This window comes from Elgaria multicarinata, chromosome 11 (assembly GCF_023053635.1).
Source record: "Elgaria multicarinata webbii isolate HBS135686 ecotype San Diego chromosome 11, rElgMul1.1.pri, whole genome shotgun sequence".
NCBI classification, from domain to species: Eukaryota; Metazoa; Chordata; class Lepidosauria; order Squamata; family Anguidae; genus Elgaria; species Elgaria multicarinata.
Genome location: NC_086181.1, coordinates 30,942,630 through 30,959,980, shown reverse-complemented (window position 1 = coordinate 30,959,980; position 17,351 = coordinate 30,942,630). Strand labels below are relative to the sequence as shown.

At 46.5% G+C, this 17,351-nt stretch overlaps 2 protein-coding genes across 4 annotated transcripts; one reads left to right on the top strand and one right to left on the bottom strand.

Moving 5' to 3' along the window:
- The first annotated feature begins 373 nt into the window (after positions 1-373).
- Positions 374-11,404, top strand: LOC134406132 (suppressor of cytokine signaling 3-like). 2 transcript variants are annotated; one of them, XM_063137412.1, is made up of 2 exons: positions 374-796; positions 9,879-11,404. In XM_063137412.1, exon 2 carries the CDS (start codon positions 9,929-9,931, stop codon positions 10,553-10,555), a length of 627 nt encoding a protein of 208 aa, XP_062993482.1. In that variant the 5' UTR covers positions 374-796; positions 9,879-9,928; the 3' UTR covers positions 10,556-11,404. The 2 variants fall into 2 exon arrangements, with proteins under 2 accessions (XP_062993482.1, XP_062993483.1); XM_063137413.1 differs by lacking the exon at positions 374-796 and adding an exon at positions 8,342-8,416.
- Positions 11,405-12,619: 1,215 nt separating this feature from the next.
- Positions 12,620-15,097, bottom strand: RPS9 (ribosomal protein S9). Of its 2 annotated transcripts, XR_010025964.1 has the most exons (5): positions 14,945-15,097; positions 14,724-14,846; positions 13,883-14,069; positions 13,494-13,698; positions 12,794-12,882 (listed from the first exon to the last, which is right to left on the bottom strand). XR_010025964.1 is itself a non-coding variant. In XM_063137450.1 (4 exons), exons 1-4 carry the CDS (start codon positions 15,039-15,041, stop codon positions 12,705-12,707), a joined length of 585 nt encoding a protein of 194 aa, XP_062993520.1. In that variant the 5' UTR covers positions 15,042-15,097; the 3' UTR covers positions 12,620-12,704. The 2 variants fall into 2 exon arrangements, 1 of the variants encoding a protein (XP_062993520.1); XM_063137450.1 differs by lacking the exon at positions 13,494-13,698 and having other exon boundaries at positions 12,620-12,882.
- Positions 15,098-17,351: the final 2,254 nt, after the last annotated feature.

Genomic DNA, 17,351 nt, shown 5'->3' with positions numbered 1-17,351 from the left:
CACAGGCCACTTCCCGCCAATCAGAGGCCGCGCAGCCACCCCCCGGCGGCCAATGAAAGTTCTGACCATTCATAAAAATAAATACACGGCCACGCTCCGCCCCAGCCACACACAGGCGCAAGGAATCTGGCCTCTCCCCGCGTGTCAGTTTCCCCGTGAAAAAGGCGAGCTTCTTTTGGAAGGGGAGCAGCTCAAATATTATTTCAACCTAACCCCCCCCTCTCCACTCCCCCCTCGTCACAAGGCAGCCAGCAACACAGTGAAATTATATCCGAGTTAATGAGCCGCCCCCCTTCCCCTCCCCTCCCCGCTTGCTTCCTCCCCTCCTCCCCCGATCGCTCTGCTTAATGGGAAAAGCGCTTCTCGCTTCAGAAACGCGCACGCACGTTCACACGCACTTCCAGGAAACCAGCGAGCAGCTGTGATTCTTGGGCGAAAGGCAAGAGGGCTGCTTCGCTTCCCCCTGTGAAGCCCAACTTTCACCTCGTTCTGCTCCTCCCGAGTCCTAATCCGGGAGGTGTCCGTGGAGGGGCTTCGGGGTGGGTCGCAATATTAATTTTCAAAAGCTGGAAACGAACCTTCCCATCCGGTTCGTTTGCGCGCACACACGCACACACCCACAGCCGCTCACCCCCGCCCCATCGCTGGCGTTTGAAGTATGGAAAAGAGAAGCGATTCGGCTGGGCTCTGTTTCGGCGGCAGATCCCTTGAAGTGGAGTTCATTTTTTGATTCGGATTCTCGCTCCCTTCCACTCTCGGACAAATAGAGGCACCTCGGCTTTCACCGCCACTAAAGGTAAGCGAGTTTAAAACGACGGCAACCCCCCCCCCCTCCCCCGCGCTAAACACCCTCGTTTATATCATTTTTGACGCCAGAGTGAGTGAGTGAGTGGAGAGATTTTAAAGACGGGTCGAGAGGACTAGAGGACCAGGAGGAGAAGAAACAAGCCGTCACCCTTAAGTAGCAGGCATTGCCTGGACAGCTTTGGCTACAAGTTTAGGAGACTATGGTGGTGGCTTTAATGCGTTGGGAGGATCTGTGGAAAAACTCGCATTCAGATTGTTAGTTTGCCATACTTTGGCGCTTACTTGTTAGATGATGATGATGATGTATTATTATTATTATTATTATTATTATTATTATTATTATTATTATTATTATTATTATTATTGGGAGGACGGGAGATAAATTTGAATCAAAGTATAGACATATTGCTTAATGAGAGGCAGTTCTTAGGTTGCTTAAAACAGATTTGACCAAATTTGATAATTCAAATTTCAACTGTTGAAATGTTCAAAAACATTCACATTTTGCTTTTGAGAGCTGGCTTTTGAGGGGTGCTGGAGAGTCCTATCTACCAGTGTTGATGCAGCAGTGTGAACTTCCCACGGTCAGTACTTTTACATGCTACCCCAACCCAAATCCACATCCATAATGGTGGTGGTGAGGAATTAATCATCTGCATTTGACTCTGCAGAAAATTTACTCTGCACTCCAGATTGAAGATTGGATCCAGATTTCGTTATGCTTCGAGTAGACCCATTGAAATTAATGAGACAAGAAAGGCATGACTAACTTAAGCCCCACTTATTTCAATGGGTATGGCTAATTCTGGATCCAGACCTAGGACTGTCCCAAAACTTTGCCATTTCCCCATGTCCGCCCCCCCCCCCCCCGCCCCTGGGAACATGAAAGATGTTTCTTTGCTTTTTAGCTCAATTCTCTCTCAGATATACCATCATGTTGTTCTTGAAATAGGTATTGATTGCTTTTCCATAAACCACACTGAAGGTGATGTGCAATCCTTTAAAAAGAAACACACACACACACACACACTGAAAGCAACAACAACAATGGGGAGGTGTTGTAGCTTAGTGACAGAGCACATGGTTGGTGGACAGAAGGGGAGACATGATAGAGGTGTTCAAAATTTTGCATGGTGTGGAGAATATGGATAAGGAAACATTTTTCTCCCTCTCTCAAAATACTAGAACCTGGAGTCATCCCATGAAGCTGACTGGTGGGAGATTCACGACAAATAAAAGGAAGGACTTCTTCACACAGTGCATAGTTAAATTATGGAACTCACTACCACAAGATGTGGTGATGGCCACCAATTTGGATGGCTTTAAAAGGGGGTTGGATAAATTCCTGGAGGAGAAGGCTATCAATGGCTACTAGCCCTGATGGCTATGTGCTACCTTCAGTATCCGAGACAGAAAGCCTGTGTGCACCAGTTGCTGGGAAACATGGGTGGGAGGGTGCTGTTGCATTGCGTCCTGCTTTATGGGTCGCTGGGTGACAGCTGGTTGGCCACTGTGAGAACAGATTGCTGGATAGATGAACCCTCAGTCTGATCCAGCATGACACTTCTTATGTTCTTAAGGTCCCGGTTCAATTCTTGATATCTCCAGATGGGGTTAGGAAAGACCTAAACCTGAAACTCAGGAGAGCTGTTACCAATCTGTTAAAAAGAAGCAGCAGCAATACTGGGCTACAGAGATCAACTCAGTAAAGCAGTGTCTTATGTTCCTACTACTATCCAGCTCCAAGTTAAACATATTTAAGTCCTGTTTGATTTTTAAGTGGACGCTTAAGTCCACACTTTATTTATTTATGTGCAGTATTTTTTTTTATCCCAATCTAAAATGACATGACAAACAAGGAAAAAGGAATGGGGAGGGAAGAGGAAAAAAATACACCTTTCAGCAGGGCTGGGGGAATCATCCGGCTTCCCTCTCTCATCTTCCTCAGTGCAGCCTGCCGGAACGGCTGCTGGTGCTTCACTCTTTGAAATTGATGTGGCTAAACAGGATTTAACCGTAGCTGTATTGTGGCCTTAAAAATAGAACCCCGCATACCCAACCCTCCCCCTGAAAACATTTTCCTAAAGAACAAAGAAGAAGCATCAAGCTGGCTGCAAGTAGGACGTTGAGCCGGCAGGCCTGGCTGGCTGGGTCGGTGGGTGGTCCATGCTTGTGCTAACTCTGCCTCAAGAACTGAACAGCAATCATGCTGTCCTTAATAATTTTAGACTTTGGGCTTAATTGATGGATCCAAACATAGGGTGCAATCCTACGCGAGTTTAGACAGAAAAAAGTCCTACAATTCCCAGCTTTTTCTGTTTAAACATGCATTGGATCGTGTCCTTTGTCCCACTTTGAGTAGACCCATTGAAATCAATGGGCAAGTCATGGCTAACTTCCATTGACTTCAATGGGTCTACTCTATGTATGGCTAACACTGGATCCAACCCAATGGTCTTATACCCGCCCCCTTTCCATCTCTCTTGTAAATGGTAATGTGTATTGTGTCACCTGCATCGAAATGCGGGAAGCCAGCCCAGCTGTGTTTGGGAATACACCTGACCATTATGTGGAGCAATGCCTTGAACTGCTGTGCAAAAGTCCTGTCCTAACAGTGCCGCTGATTAACAGCATTGCAAAAGAAAAGGGCCCAGCATGGGGAAGACCTGGAGCAAAGCTACCTTGGAAGAACTCAGATGCAAGAAACCTTTTGTTGCTGCTTGACCATTCAAGGCTGCTAAATCTCATACAGAGATTCAACAGGCAGCCTCCTCCAAGAGTGGCCAGCCCTGCGGCATCTCTGCCTTGGGAATGAATTCCCCAGTTGCACCCAATGGAGAAATGAGGAAAAATCCAGGGAAGTTGAGTGTAAAGAGGCAAACCCAGAGTATTGACTCATGCAGAGGGGCGACAGTCATCCTTCTTTGAGAGCAGGCCATTTGAGTGCATCACTGCATCAGAAAAGCTTGATAGCTCCTACACACCTGATGCAGAGTCAAAGCAGAACTGTCCTCCTCCAACAAGGACAGAACAGTGACTCATTCAGAGACACAGGAGGTTGCTCCTAGGAACTGCCAATCATTTTATTTATTTAAGGATGTAGGAAATGACCTTATACTACATCAGATGATTGGTCCATTTAGCATGGTGCAGTCTACCCTGGCTAGCTGCTGTTCCCCAGGATCTTTTCCATTCTCTGCTCTCTGATCCTTTTTTAATCAGAGATGCCAGGAATTGGGAGTGTCTGCATTTCATATACGCACAGCTCTCTCCCCCCCCTTTCCTCATTCCTCAGCTGTTTTCCTGCCACTCAGTTGAGCAGCATGGGGTGGGTAGATCATGAGATCTTTCTGATAGCACTGCTCCGTTGAACAAGAGGAAACAGCTGAACAGCACAGGGAAAGGCGGAGGACTGCAGGGAGAACCAGGGCCCCTGGAGTGGGCGAATTAGATGGGATGGTTCTGGTGGCCACATTGGACTCATAGGCTGAAGGTTCCCCACCCAATTTAAAGCTCAGTGCTCTACCTACCAAGCTACGATCCGTCTCCTCGTTTCCTTGTAGCAACCTAAGCGGTTTCCTCAAGGCATGCAGTTTGGGAATTACCAAAAACGTCAAGTCAAAAAGTCAATATTTACATCACACTGCTTTAAAAACATGCCACGTTTCCCACGGAAAGCTGGTTTGCCAGAGGAATAATTATGCATGGAAAGTGCTACCCAGGATGCGTTCACTTCCATGGGTTTTTCAGGAGGGAGCTGTGAATGGGATATGCGAATCCTGCCAGGTCCGGGATCAAATATTTGAACACTGTGGGTCAGGGCTGGAGAACCTCAGGGTCCCAATCTGGTCCTCTTGGGGTTCCCCAGAAGGCCACAGCGTCTTCCCATGGCCGCACCACTATTTCCCAGAACCACTGGGCATTGGATGCTTTGTTGGGCTTTTCTCCCATTTTAATAGGTTGAAATGTTTCTCATAAGGCTTCTCTACTAGAAGCTGGTATTTTTGGTCGTCCTGGCCCCGCCCATTTACAATATAAATGTGGCCCCTGAGAAGTGAAAAAGGTTCAGCAACCCTGCTAATGTCAATCTGTGTAAACGTAAATCACTCCCCACAACCCTCACCACGCCCGCCCTTGCCCCCGCCAAAGAGTTAATCACAGACCCCTCTAGGAAACCCATAATTTCTGGAATAAAGTTCCCTACATGAATACTTCTATCGGAATTATTCCAAAAATATTTTTGTGGAAGTTTTATTGTTTTTGAACTTTTGCAAAGATGAGCTTCAGTGTGTCCTTATGTCCCAAGCCCAAAGCCAACTACTAAGTAACCGTATCCATCCTAGTTAGTCACCTCCTTCCCGTGTGACACCCCCTGTAAATATAAGAACATAAGAAGAGCCCTGCTGGATCAGACCAGTTCAGCACTCTGTTCACACAGTGGCCAACCAGCCATCAGCCAGGGATAAATAAGCAGGACATGGTGCAACAGCACCCTCCCACCCATGTTCCCCAGCAACTGGTGCACACAGGCTTCTGCCTCGGATACTGGAGATAGCACACAACTATCAGGGCTAGTAGCCATTGATAGCCTTTGCCTCCAGGAATTTTTCCAACCCCCTTTTAAAGCCATCCAAATTGGTGGCCATCACTACATCTTGTGGTAGTGAGTTCCATAATTTAACTATGAGCTGTGTGAAGAAGTGCTTCTTTTTGTCTTGAATCTCCCACCAATCAGCTTCATGGGATGACCCCAGGTTCTGGTATTTTGAGAGAGGGAGAAAAATGTCTCCCTTTCCACGTTCTCCACACCAGGCATAATTCTGTACCCCAATACCTCCCCTGCTTTGCACTCATTCCCTCATTGGTCTCCAGAGGCTGCTACAATGGGATGAGAAGAACCTCCAAGATGCTATTGTCATCAAGGATGTACGTTGCACAGCAATTTTCTAGTATGGCTGCCCTGGAGTGATGCCTTCCTTTGTGAGACTGTATCACTTTAGGAGGCAGCAGAAGGAATTGTATGATCGAACATTTCCCACATCAAAACCTCTCTGTTCATGGAAAGCTGGTATGTTAGGGGAAGACTTCTAGATTCCTTTATGTAAGGCGAGTTTAGTGTGGGGCAACTGTCAAATATGCACCCCCTCAATTTGTGTTCTGAAGTGGTACAGTCCTAGGAATTCTTTGCCTCTTGATTCTTCCACATTCTTCTACTTGATTAGCCCCAAAGCTGGGGCTGACACTTTTTTTTTGCTGGTAAGTATTTATTCATCCAGTGACATTTCCCCTTCATGGCAACTTTTATCCACACACTTATCAAGAATCACCTGTTGAATATCTGCCCATTTTACTGTTGCTAAAGGCATATAAGGCCTATCAGAGGAAAACAGGTATCAACCCTGGTGTGAGAACAGTGAGGAAGAACTTCAGGCCTGTGCGCCAAATCTAGCACTCCAGAAGTTCCAACTTGCCCCTCTGGGTCCCCTGGATGCCCCCCCCTTTCCCCTGACTCCACCCCCTTTCCCTAACCACCCATCATTTGGTGGGTTCCTAGTTTTTGCACCATTTCCCCCATCCTAAAATGTTGAATGCCTCCCCTAAATCTTAGTTACTGGTGGCAAGAGCTTTAAACTAAACTAGGCAGCTATTTCTGGTACTTTGGACCTGCCCACTGCTGGAATGTGGCCTCAGGCAGCTTCTCCAAAAGTGAATTTGGCCCTTGAGCTGATAGAGATTCAACATCACTACGGTAGGATGTTCCAATGCCAACCTTTTTGCAGCATCTGTTCCCCTTGTCATAAGAGACCACTGGGGACTTAGACTCCCATCTAATACCCATTTACCTGGAGTAACTCCCATAGAACTAAGTGGGTCTTGCTTCTGAGCAGAGGCATGGGATTCTACCATCCGTGTCTTTGTCCTCTTGGTTTACGTACAAATTGCCAAGTTGTTTTTGGCAGCAAGCGGACTTTTATGGATCAGGCCTGCTCGCGTTGCATTCCCAAAGAGCGGCATTGTGCTTGCCGGGGTGGGGTAGGGGTGGGGGGACTCCATCAAATGCTGAGGGTGTGTGTGACATTCCAGAGGCCAGAGAGAGAGATTTCCATCCCTCAAAACATTCTGAACAACATCAGGTGCCAAGTTGTGAAATAGCTTTTGTGTGACGGAGGGAGAACCCGGAAGCCCGCTTCCCCCTTCTGTCTGGACATGTTAGAGCTGCGACTATTCAGAGAAACCTCGCAGCAACCAGATCCACTTAGAGATTAAACATTCTTTTAAACTGCCTTAGGTTTGTAGGGAAAAGGGATCTGCTGGGGTCAGTTTACTAACATGTAATGCTTCAAGGCCCGGCAGCAGGATGAGGCAATGGGGGGGGGGGGCTGCTTCACACTGCAGATGGAAGAGGGCAGTTTTGAATACGCCCCTTAAAAACTCACCATAATAGAAAAAGAGCAGGGAAGGCTTTAGGGTGACCATATGAAAAGGAGGATAGGGCTCCTGTATCTTAACAGTTGCATTGAAAAGGGACTTTCAGCAGGTGTCATTTGTATATATGGAGAACCTGGTGAAATTCCCTCTTTATCACAACAGTTAAAGTGCAGGAGCTATACTAGAGTGACCAGATTTCAAAGAGGGCAGGGCACATGCAGGTTTAACTGTTGTGATGAAGAGGAAAGTTCCCCATATATACAAATGACACCTGCTGAAATTCCCTTTTCAACACAACTGTTAAAGATACAGGAGCCCTGCCCTCCTTTTCATATGGTCACCCTACGCACAGAGATTGTGTGAACTGTCTCACTGTCTCATGCACACCAGAAAGTGTATCAGAATGAAGGGGCATTCAGACAACCCACACGTTTACCCTCAATGAACGCGTGAGAGAGGCCCCATTCCACCAGGGAATGTGAAGAGCAGCACTGTCGATTGACACCTATGTATCAGCCGGCCATACCCCTGGAACCAAGACGCCCACTGATCTGTCAGGGTTCCTGCTGTCACGGAAGAGCCCTGTGTACGACCTCTGCTCTGTGTGGTCCTTTCACAGTATTGCTAAATGCGTTGCTGCCAAGAGGCGTGGTTATTGGGGGCATCCCCATGGAGATGTGTTTAGTGTGCTCAATCCCCTATATAATAGCAGCATTGGGTATATACCAGGGCCCCACAGACTCTTCCCTTGCTCCTCTTCATCACTGTGGCAATGTGCTTGTTCACCTGCCACCCTCGCTCTGGCCCAGACAACAGTGGTGGTGAGGAGGAGGAGGAGGAGCGACTCTCTGCCTGTCAAGCAAGCAAGTGGGACCAACGATGAGAGAGAAAGAGGAGGAGGAGCAAGAGCAGCTTGTGACCCTGGTGGCAAGAAAGTAGGCTTTTGGAGGGATGGAGCTGCCATCTGTGCGTGGGCTGCAGGCCGACACCAAGAATCTTTACATTATGATCAGAGTCGTTTTATGGTGGCGAGAGCAGTTGGCAGGAAAGTACTTGGCCCCTCATCCTGCCTCCATTTTGTTTATCCCCAGCTGGACCATGACATAGTAGAGAACTTGTCATCTCTTCCTATCAATCAGTTTAACAAGGCCACCTGCACACCGCGCCTCTTATTAGCAGGGTCGGTATCTCTTTTATCATTCTACTTGTGCAAATGTAGAGTCAGAATCCTGCAGCCTGAGAATGGCACCATTCTCAACAAGTTTCTAGCCCTTATGGCTGCACCTATAAATATAAAGATGGACCGACAGCGTCAAAGTCTCAACCGGCAGAGGAACGCTGATGCAGGCCTTGAGCAAGAGATTCCCGGACGCTGAGCTTATTTCCCTCTGCTTTGACCTCTGGTCACCCAACTTTGCTCTTTTTTTCCTGCTGGGTAATACTTCCATTGGAGTGGCAAAAGATGTGCAAGAGCTTGCTCAATAACAGCCAAACATTAGATAACATAGCTCAGACTTTTTGCAAGAAGCTGAGCACTGTGCAGCAGAGTGCTCCTACGAACGCCAAGGTGTCAACAAAACTTGCAGAAGTGAGTGGGTTTGATCAAGTCAGTTCTCTTTAGACAGTCCCGGCTTCTTTTCCAAACAACTTTGCTAAACCTGTTTTTCAAGCTGGAGCTGACCTAAGAACTTAGAAGCAGACCTTTCAGGGGATGCTCAGTTCAGATTTCACAATCACAGCGGAGAACGAGGAGCGCTTTTAACTAAACAATCTTCATTAGATACATATATAATTCAAAGTTGGGAGTCAGTTGGTCATCTCTTTGAGATTGCTTTTCCATTGACCGACTGAAACATACTTCCTTGGAAAGCTCTTGAGACGTAGATTCCACGAATAACAACAGTTTCACTATAAGTTCATAGTTTATTTATATCCATAAAGCTTTTTTTTTTTTTTTTTTTTAAGAATTAGGTTATCTTCTATAACAATGCACTATAATGCTTTATTTTTAATATAAAAAAGGCAAGTATAATAAATAAATATAATTAATTGCAAACTGGAGCAAAATAAAATATGAACATAAAAATGTCTCTGTACACCTTTATAAACGGAAGTGCAGGCCAAAGTACGATATGGCAGTAACATACAGCCTGTAAACAAATCATGAAGGGATTAAGAGAAACCTACAGTTAAAAGTAACCCAGTCAAATTTCAGTTATTGCTCAAAAAGAAATTCTCTAGCTGTTAAATTTAACAAAATAACATTTATAGCATATAGACCACAAAAGCTTATGGTTTTTACTTTGGTTGTTATACTGCACTTTCAGACTGTGTTTTGTCCTGTTGTATTTTATAGTTTTCTATGTTGTGAACCTGCAAGAGAGGTGCGGATATTGGACGTAAAGCAATGAAATGTAAAGCAATGAAATAAATAGTCTTCTGGGACCCACAACCTGTTTTGATAGAAATAGCCTCGATTTCTTGCTTCTGCTTGCTTCTGTCGTGGCTCAAGTGGAGAGGCCTTTGCGATCAAGGGGAGAAGCCTAAACCTTTCACCAGGAGTTTAAAAGAGAGCAGGTACTCACGGCAACTCTAAGTATGTGTGGATGTGCAGTGAAAACGGCCTTTGCCTTCTTTTTTAGATGCTGCTTCGGTAACTGATTGAGATCTCTTCCAGCCAACGGGAGGCGCGATGGTCCCCCTGTGCTGGTGCTGCCCGCCAGCACCTGCACCGGCAGCAGTGGCGGCCATCATGACCGGGACCGGGGCGGCCACCCCTTCCTACCACTTCAAGAGTTTCTGTGGGGAGTTTGAGCGGGTGGAAAGCGCCCTGGAACGGCTGGAGGCCAGCGGCTTCTACTGGGGCAGCCTGTCGGGCACCGAGGCCAAGCGGCTTTTGACCTCCCGGCCACCCGGCGTCTTCCTGGTGCGAGACTCCTCCGATCACCACCACCTCTTCACCCTGAGCGTCCGCACCAACACGGGCATCACCAACCTGCGGATCCAGCAGCAGGGCTCGGCCTTCCACCTGGAGGCCCTGCCAGGGGCTGGTCACCCCCCAACGTTCCGCGGTGTGGTCCAGCTGGTAGAACACTATCTCTGCCTGGGGGCGGTGGAAGGGGGCCCCTGCTACCTGGAGAGGGAGGGGCAGCCACCGGTGCCGTTGGCCCTCACACAGCCACTGTGCTGCAAGGTGCCCACTCTGCAGGAGATGTGCCGTCGGGCTGTGCGAGCCAGCGTGCGGGGGGGAGGTGACCCCAGGGCCCAGCTGCAGGGCCTGCCGGTACCCCAAGGATTATTGAACTCGCTGTGCAGCTGAAAACAGGGTACCGGCTCTAAGGCCTTGCAAGGAGCGCAGGGTATTTCCTTCCAAACATTCCTTGTACAGTACATGAACAGGACTGGCTGCAGACAGCGTCTTGCTGGGAGAGCCTGTTCATCATTTATCTTCACAGAATAAACCGGCCGGTGGATAGGCCCAGGCATCTCTTTATGCATCAAACTGGCGGCTCACAGTTCTTTCTGATAGTCATTCCAGACCCAATCTCACCCAGAGAGGGGGGAAAAGGCAACCTCTTTAAGAATCTAGTGGGGCAATCACAAAAGCCCCCTACTCTATTACCCCAACCTTCTTCTGAATGCACCCAATCCCACCCCCTCAGTTCTAGCATGTTCACACATTTTACCCCCGATACAGATGTCTCAGCACCTGGAACACAGTACTGCTCACACGTTCTGCTGCAAGTCTTTAGGAAAAGCACACGTGCACATGTGAAGCAGTGCCCAGTGGCAAACACATGGTCTCTGCTCCTAGCCCAAGGGGAAGGGGTGGTAAATCTAGAGTAAGCGTCTAGTGACAATTTATGCCATGATCAATCTGGTAAATCTTTAAGGTGCAAGGAAATGCTCTTACTTAGTTAGAATTCCTCTGAGGAAACCCTTCCTTCCAATAAGTATGTAGAGGAAAGCTATGGGTATCCAGTGACAAAACCTCTACTGAATAGCAGTCTTTCTCCACACTTGCATTTCGTATTTGACCACCTCAAGATCCACCCCACCCCCCTCATCCCTTCCAGTCACTGCCCTGTCAAGGTCATTACTGTAACTTGACAGGCAAGAATGCTGACTCGAGATGCCAGTTATAGAAATAAAACACATTTGATGCAAAAGAAACCACAAACTCAGCTGTTGTGCTGCATCCGGTGACTTCTGTTTGTGCATTTTTTTTAATGAACAAGTGCATGTTCAAAGATATGTCATGGGTAAGGATGTGGATTAACAGAAGGGAGCTAGCAGTCTACATTAGGGCAAAGGGGGGGCACCTAGTGGGAGACACAAAGGTAAGGAAGTTCTTCCCTCCCATTTTGCACATACCTAACCACAACGCTTCCTTCTATACCAGTCCTAACAGGAGCCATGCCCCTCATCACAGGTTCAATCACTCTGCAATGAAGCCCTCTCATTTAAGGGCCAAGAAGTTTTTATTAAAATAAGGCAACACAATTCTAAAATGCTGTTAATTATGAGTTAAATTCATTTTAGCTTCCGCAGTTTTCCTTCCTAACATTAAGGAACACCCCTCCCAACCAATTACCGTATTCCAGTCTCTTACTCTTGGGTTAGAAGAGTAAGAGTATATTTCTTGATGAGCCAGAGCTCTTCCTGGAAGCCTTTTGAGAGTCCCTCCCTGCCAATTCCACTCCAGGGCTAGGTAACAGAGCTTCAAGCTACTCTACTCTGATAAAACTGGAAAGTTGGTTTGATTTCCTCCTGCTTACTGTTAGATCTTCTTGAAATTAAAGTGACACATGCTTGGGAGAAGCAAAGTTCACACATGGAGAGCCCAAATCTCTCAATTCTCCATCTGCCATCTGTTCCTGTATGCACTTCTGGGAAAGATCCCAACTTGTTGTTCTTCTGCCAATTTCTTTAACTGTTCACCTTTATACTACTTTCAACATCAATCTTTATTATGGGTTGCATACTGCCAACTGTATAGAAAAACAAGGAGGGGAAGTGGTATTTTGGGTCCAGAGAATAATGGCTTAAGGGCCTTGGGAATGGCCTTTCCTCTCTATTTCAGTTTTGACTTGGCAAGACAGAGCCCCCCAAAATTGAAAAGAAACAGGTGGGTAGGTAGACGGGAAGAAAATGTCTACTCCTTGAAATTATGTTTTTGGCTCTGCTTTCTGAGCTATACTTAACCATTTCCTACCAGGAAGGCTGCCTTTCCCACTCTCCCTACATAACTACCCCCGCCTTCAAGTGCTGGTAACAACACTCAGCCAGTTCTTCTCATCCAGAGAGAACAATTCAAAGGAAGTCTTGAATATATTACCAAACACAGTCCCTGTCCCCCTTGCCAACATGAAGGCAACAACCGTTTATGCAAATATTTTTATTCTGTAATGTAAGGCAGGTTTGATCCCCCACCAGTCTGTGGGATTGGTGGGGCGACCCATCACAGCTTAATCCTCCTCTTCATCATCCCCACCGCCAGCACCGCCCTGGCCCTTCTTGGCATTCTTCCTCTTGACGCGTCCTGGTCGGCCACCACCATATGGTGAGCGGAGGGAGAAGTCAATATGCTTTTGGGAGTCCAGGCGAACAATGAAGGAAGGGATGTTCACCACTTGCTTCCTTACACTAAAGGGGGAGAAAGGACATAGTGACAGAGGGCAGGACAAGGTACCTCTGGGCAGAATTGCTATTGCTCAGAATTCCCTCTGATGCAATCAGGCTCCAGCAAATTCCCACATCATTTTTCTGAAGACCTGTTTCCCCAGCCAAACCAGAGCACTATCATGACAATTTAAGCCAACTGGCTGTTAATTCCCACCCATCACCCCCCCCCCCCCAATTTTAAAATCCAGAGTACATCTAGGCTACACTCCTATGATCAAAAACAGTTAATATACTCTGCAAGGAATACGTTTTTATTGAATATGCACGGCACTGCAATCCTATACGTTTACTTAAAAGTCAATCTCACTGTTCAATGGGGCTGATTAGCATGTTCAGGGTCACAATCTAAGACACCATGACCTCTTTACTTCCAGACTGGATCAAGGAACAAAGTTTCAGCAACAAGCAACAGCAAGAGCAATTAAGTCTGGAATTTACTGTTGCTTCCTGCAGTATATAAAACATAGACCAATACAAGCTATCAAAACCTGGCTCTAACAGCTGGCAATTTGCTGTTAGGAAGAATCACATCCGTGCTCTATGCAGAGAAGGAGCAGAGTGCTAACTGTTACCTCTACTGCCCGGATGGCAAGACCTTCGCAAGGTGTACGGCTGAGCCGCAGTGAGCCTTGCCGAAAACTTTATGGGTTTTTGGCACACAGCCTCATAAGGTGGGTTGCAGAGCTTTTGAGCTATCCAGGGTTCCAATCCAAAGAAAGGGTTGGTGGGGTGGAAAGGCACATGGCTGGGACATTGGCGCATATATCCCTGCACAGGCTACACACACAAAAGACATTAGAAGAATTACTTCAGAGGCAGATCCTGTCCTTGCAACTACAGCACTGGTGACAACCTACAGCAATGCAGCTGTTGTCTTCCAGCTTCATTCTGCTTGTATCACTAAAGGCCTTTCCTAAATGTGACTCCGCCCTCCCCCAAACTCCGACTCATAGCAGCATACCGGATGTGTCTTTGACGGATGAGCACCCGGGCATGGTGGATGGATTTGGCCAGGCCCAGCTTAAAGACCTGGGTTTGGAGACGCCTTTCCAGGAAATCCTCAATTTTCAGACCCAGGATGTAATCCAGCTTCATTTTGCCCTCATCCAGTACCCCAATCCTGACCAGACGTCGCAGCAAAGCGTTGCCTGGGAGAAGAGAGAAATGCATAAGCAAGCTGAAGAGGCCTATGTACACCTGGTTAGAGAGGTGCAGTGTAGAATCAATATATTTATAAATGGGGGCTTTCTAACAAATAATAATAGGTGGCCATGCAAAAAGTGCTCCCTAGGTTTGAGAGTGGGAAACAGCATTAAGGACAGCTCTGGGGGTGCTATGACCAGAGGTCTGCCATGAATAATTACATGTTTCCAATTTAGCACTATAGTATACTAGGTACGGACCTTGAGGCTAAAGTTCAAACTGCAGCACAGACACAATAGTCTTGGAAGTCTCGGCAACTCTCAGACCTTAGCCTTCCATCTAAAATGAGACCAGTGATCTACAATGCTATGAGTAGGGAAACGTCGTTAAGTGTGTAACTATAACATCAGTGATCTATATTACTCCAAGGAGGATCTGTTTGAGTCCTTTGTATCTGAGACAACTAAGTGAATCTGAAAGGAAGCAAAATTAAGTGTTAAAATTCAGTACATGGACATATCTGAAAAACTGGCAGGATGCATAAAGAAAGTGAGTGTATATCTCAGAACTCTTAACTTGTTGGTGAAGGGTATTGGGAGCAGAAAGAGAGCTGTTAAGATACTCAATAAGGGAACGTTTAGGCCTGCCATACCACTTACCCTCAAAGAGACGCCTCTGATCCTTCTCGTCCAGGGTGAGCAGCTCACGGGCAGCCTTGCGGATCTTGGCCAAAGTGAACTTCACTCGCCATACTTCACGCTTGTTCCGCAGCCCATATTCACCTATGGGCAGGATTAAAAGGTTTTAAATGTAAAAATTCAGCTGCCGCAGGGGCACAACTGTTTTGTCAAGAGTCTCTTTTCCAGCCACGAAAACTTACCGATCAGTTTCAGCTCCTGGTCAAGCCGTGACTTTTCAAAGGGCCGCCTGGGGGTGACATATGTCTTACGACATACCCAACTCCTGGCAACGGGCATCCTGGCCTAAAGGAACAGTGTCCAGGCCTGTGGAAGAACAAAAAAAAAAGTTGCTTATAGAGGCGATCAGTAGATGTAACTAGTGAAGCAAATGAAGCCTCAGTGTAGTTTACTACTACAGTTTCTCAACTCATTTATGTATGAACCCAAACTTGTGACATAAGTTTGGCTGGCCAGGGGCTTCAAGTCCAAATAGAAATTTCCCACTGCCCATATATATATCTGTGACAGTAGATTTCCTTAAGCCTACTTCTTATCCTTGAGTTCAAACTGACCCTTACTAAAAATATTGCTCTAGTGAACACCAGTGACCCACATCAGCTCTTTGCTAATGGACATGAGACTCATATCAGTCTGTGGTTAAGTGTGTTGCTTTAACAATCTATTCTTGCTCTTTCCAGCAAGTTCTGCCCCAATGGTTTATCCCTACAGCTTTCCTAGACCATAAAGGCTTTGAGCATCTGTAAAGCTGCTTCTCCAGAGCAAAACTGGAAAAATGTTTCAGTCCTAGAAAGAAGGACACATTGGACAGAAAACTAATATTCTCCAAAAACGAAGATGGCCTAGATACATGTGTGACATTATTTGCTACCCTGCATTCTGTGTGGGGAAACAGAGTGGCTCTTTTACTCCTTGCATAGCTATGGTTAAAGCTGAGTTTTCCCAAATTAAGTGGAGGAGGAGCTGTCAGGCATGGGGAAAAGTTCCCCTCCTTAGTTATGGCTGAACAGTTGGAAAATGTCCAAAACAGTTAAAGGAGTTTTGAAGTGTAAAAGTGCACTACTACCTGACACAGGGGTTTAAGTTCCCTATTCCACAGAACAAGCCTTTAATTCGTAATGTAATTAATGGATAATGAAGGTATTTGTGCAGTGGAGTGTTAGTTGCTGTCCTTTACCTAATATGCTGGCTATATGAAAGGAAAAGCAAACATTCACATCCTCCAATGTTTCACAGATGACCAGGATCATCTCCATTCTCAGACCCAGGGCCATTTTGCCCTAACTACCATCATTACACATTGCTAAAAGCTCTTCTCTATCTGTTATTTATTTAATAAACAATAGCCTGTCCCAAAGGCACAACACTGATGGCTTTACTTTATCTAAGATATACTAGAAAAACCATTGCCTGAGAATGAATTATCAGCAGCACAAACTATATACATCAGTGACCGTGGTGTTAATGCATTGTATAATCGTGCACGTGCAATTACAGAGAAATACACTAGAACAGCCTTCCCCAACATGATGCATTGGTACTGAATGGCCATGCTAGCTAGGGATGATGGGAGTTGCAGTCCAATTCATCTGACCCTTCTCTAGTTTGGGGAAGGCTGTACTAGGGCAAAGGTAGGGTGACCATATCGAGAGGACAGGGCTCCTGTATCTTTCACAGTTCCAAAGAAAAGGGAATTTCAGCAGGTGTCATTTGCATGCATGAAGCACCTGATTAAATTCCCTCATCACAACAGCTAAAGCTGCAGGAGCCCTGCCCTCTTTTGTATCTGGTCAAGAGGGCAGGACTCCTGCAGCTTTAACTATGATGATGAGGGAATTTCACCAGGTGCTGTATGCATACAAATGACACCCGCTGAAATCGCCTTTTCTACGCAACTATTAGAGACCCAGGAGCTCTGTCCTCCTTTTCATATGGTCACCCTAGGCAAAGAAGCACCAAGTGACTCTGGGAAGAGAACTAAACACCGAATTAATTCACAGTGAGAAACGTTTTAAACAACATTAACCCTTCCCTTGCTAACAAAATAAGAAAAACAATTTCCTATATATTACCAAAATAGAAAAACGAGTTATCAATGGTTAATAGGAGCAACTGGCCCTTATTCTTTGTTTTAGTAACATGTGAGTGGCACGAAGTTACCTGGCCACCTTTCCCGCCCCTCCAACCCATTGCAGGGGCGAAGTTATTCCCCATAATTCACTTGAAAAAAAAAAACACCAACCAACCCACGTGCATCGAATCATAAAGGCGCGTTTAACTCCTACAACCCACGAAGCACCGGAGAGAAGCCAAGCAACGCCTGGCAAAGCCCCGGATTAAAAAGGGAGGAAAAAGCACGCGCCACCCAGACCACGCGCTGGCCGGTGGGAACTGCACATGCGCAGAGAACAGAATAGGCTAGAAAATGGAGGCTCGAAGTCCCTCAAGCGCATGTGCAGTCGCTATAGCGTTTCCAACGGCCGGTTACAGAAAGCAACTTCTTAAATGGTCGCTTAAGCCTCCGCTGTGAGCATTTCTTTCCTCCATTCTCGCTCTCCCGAGGCCCACCCCGGCGCACGCCTCAAATAA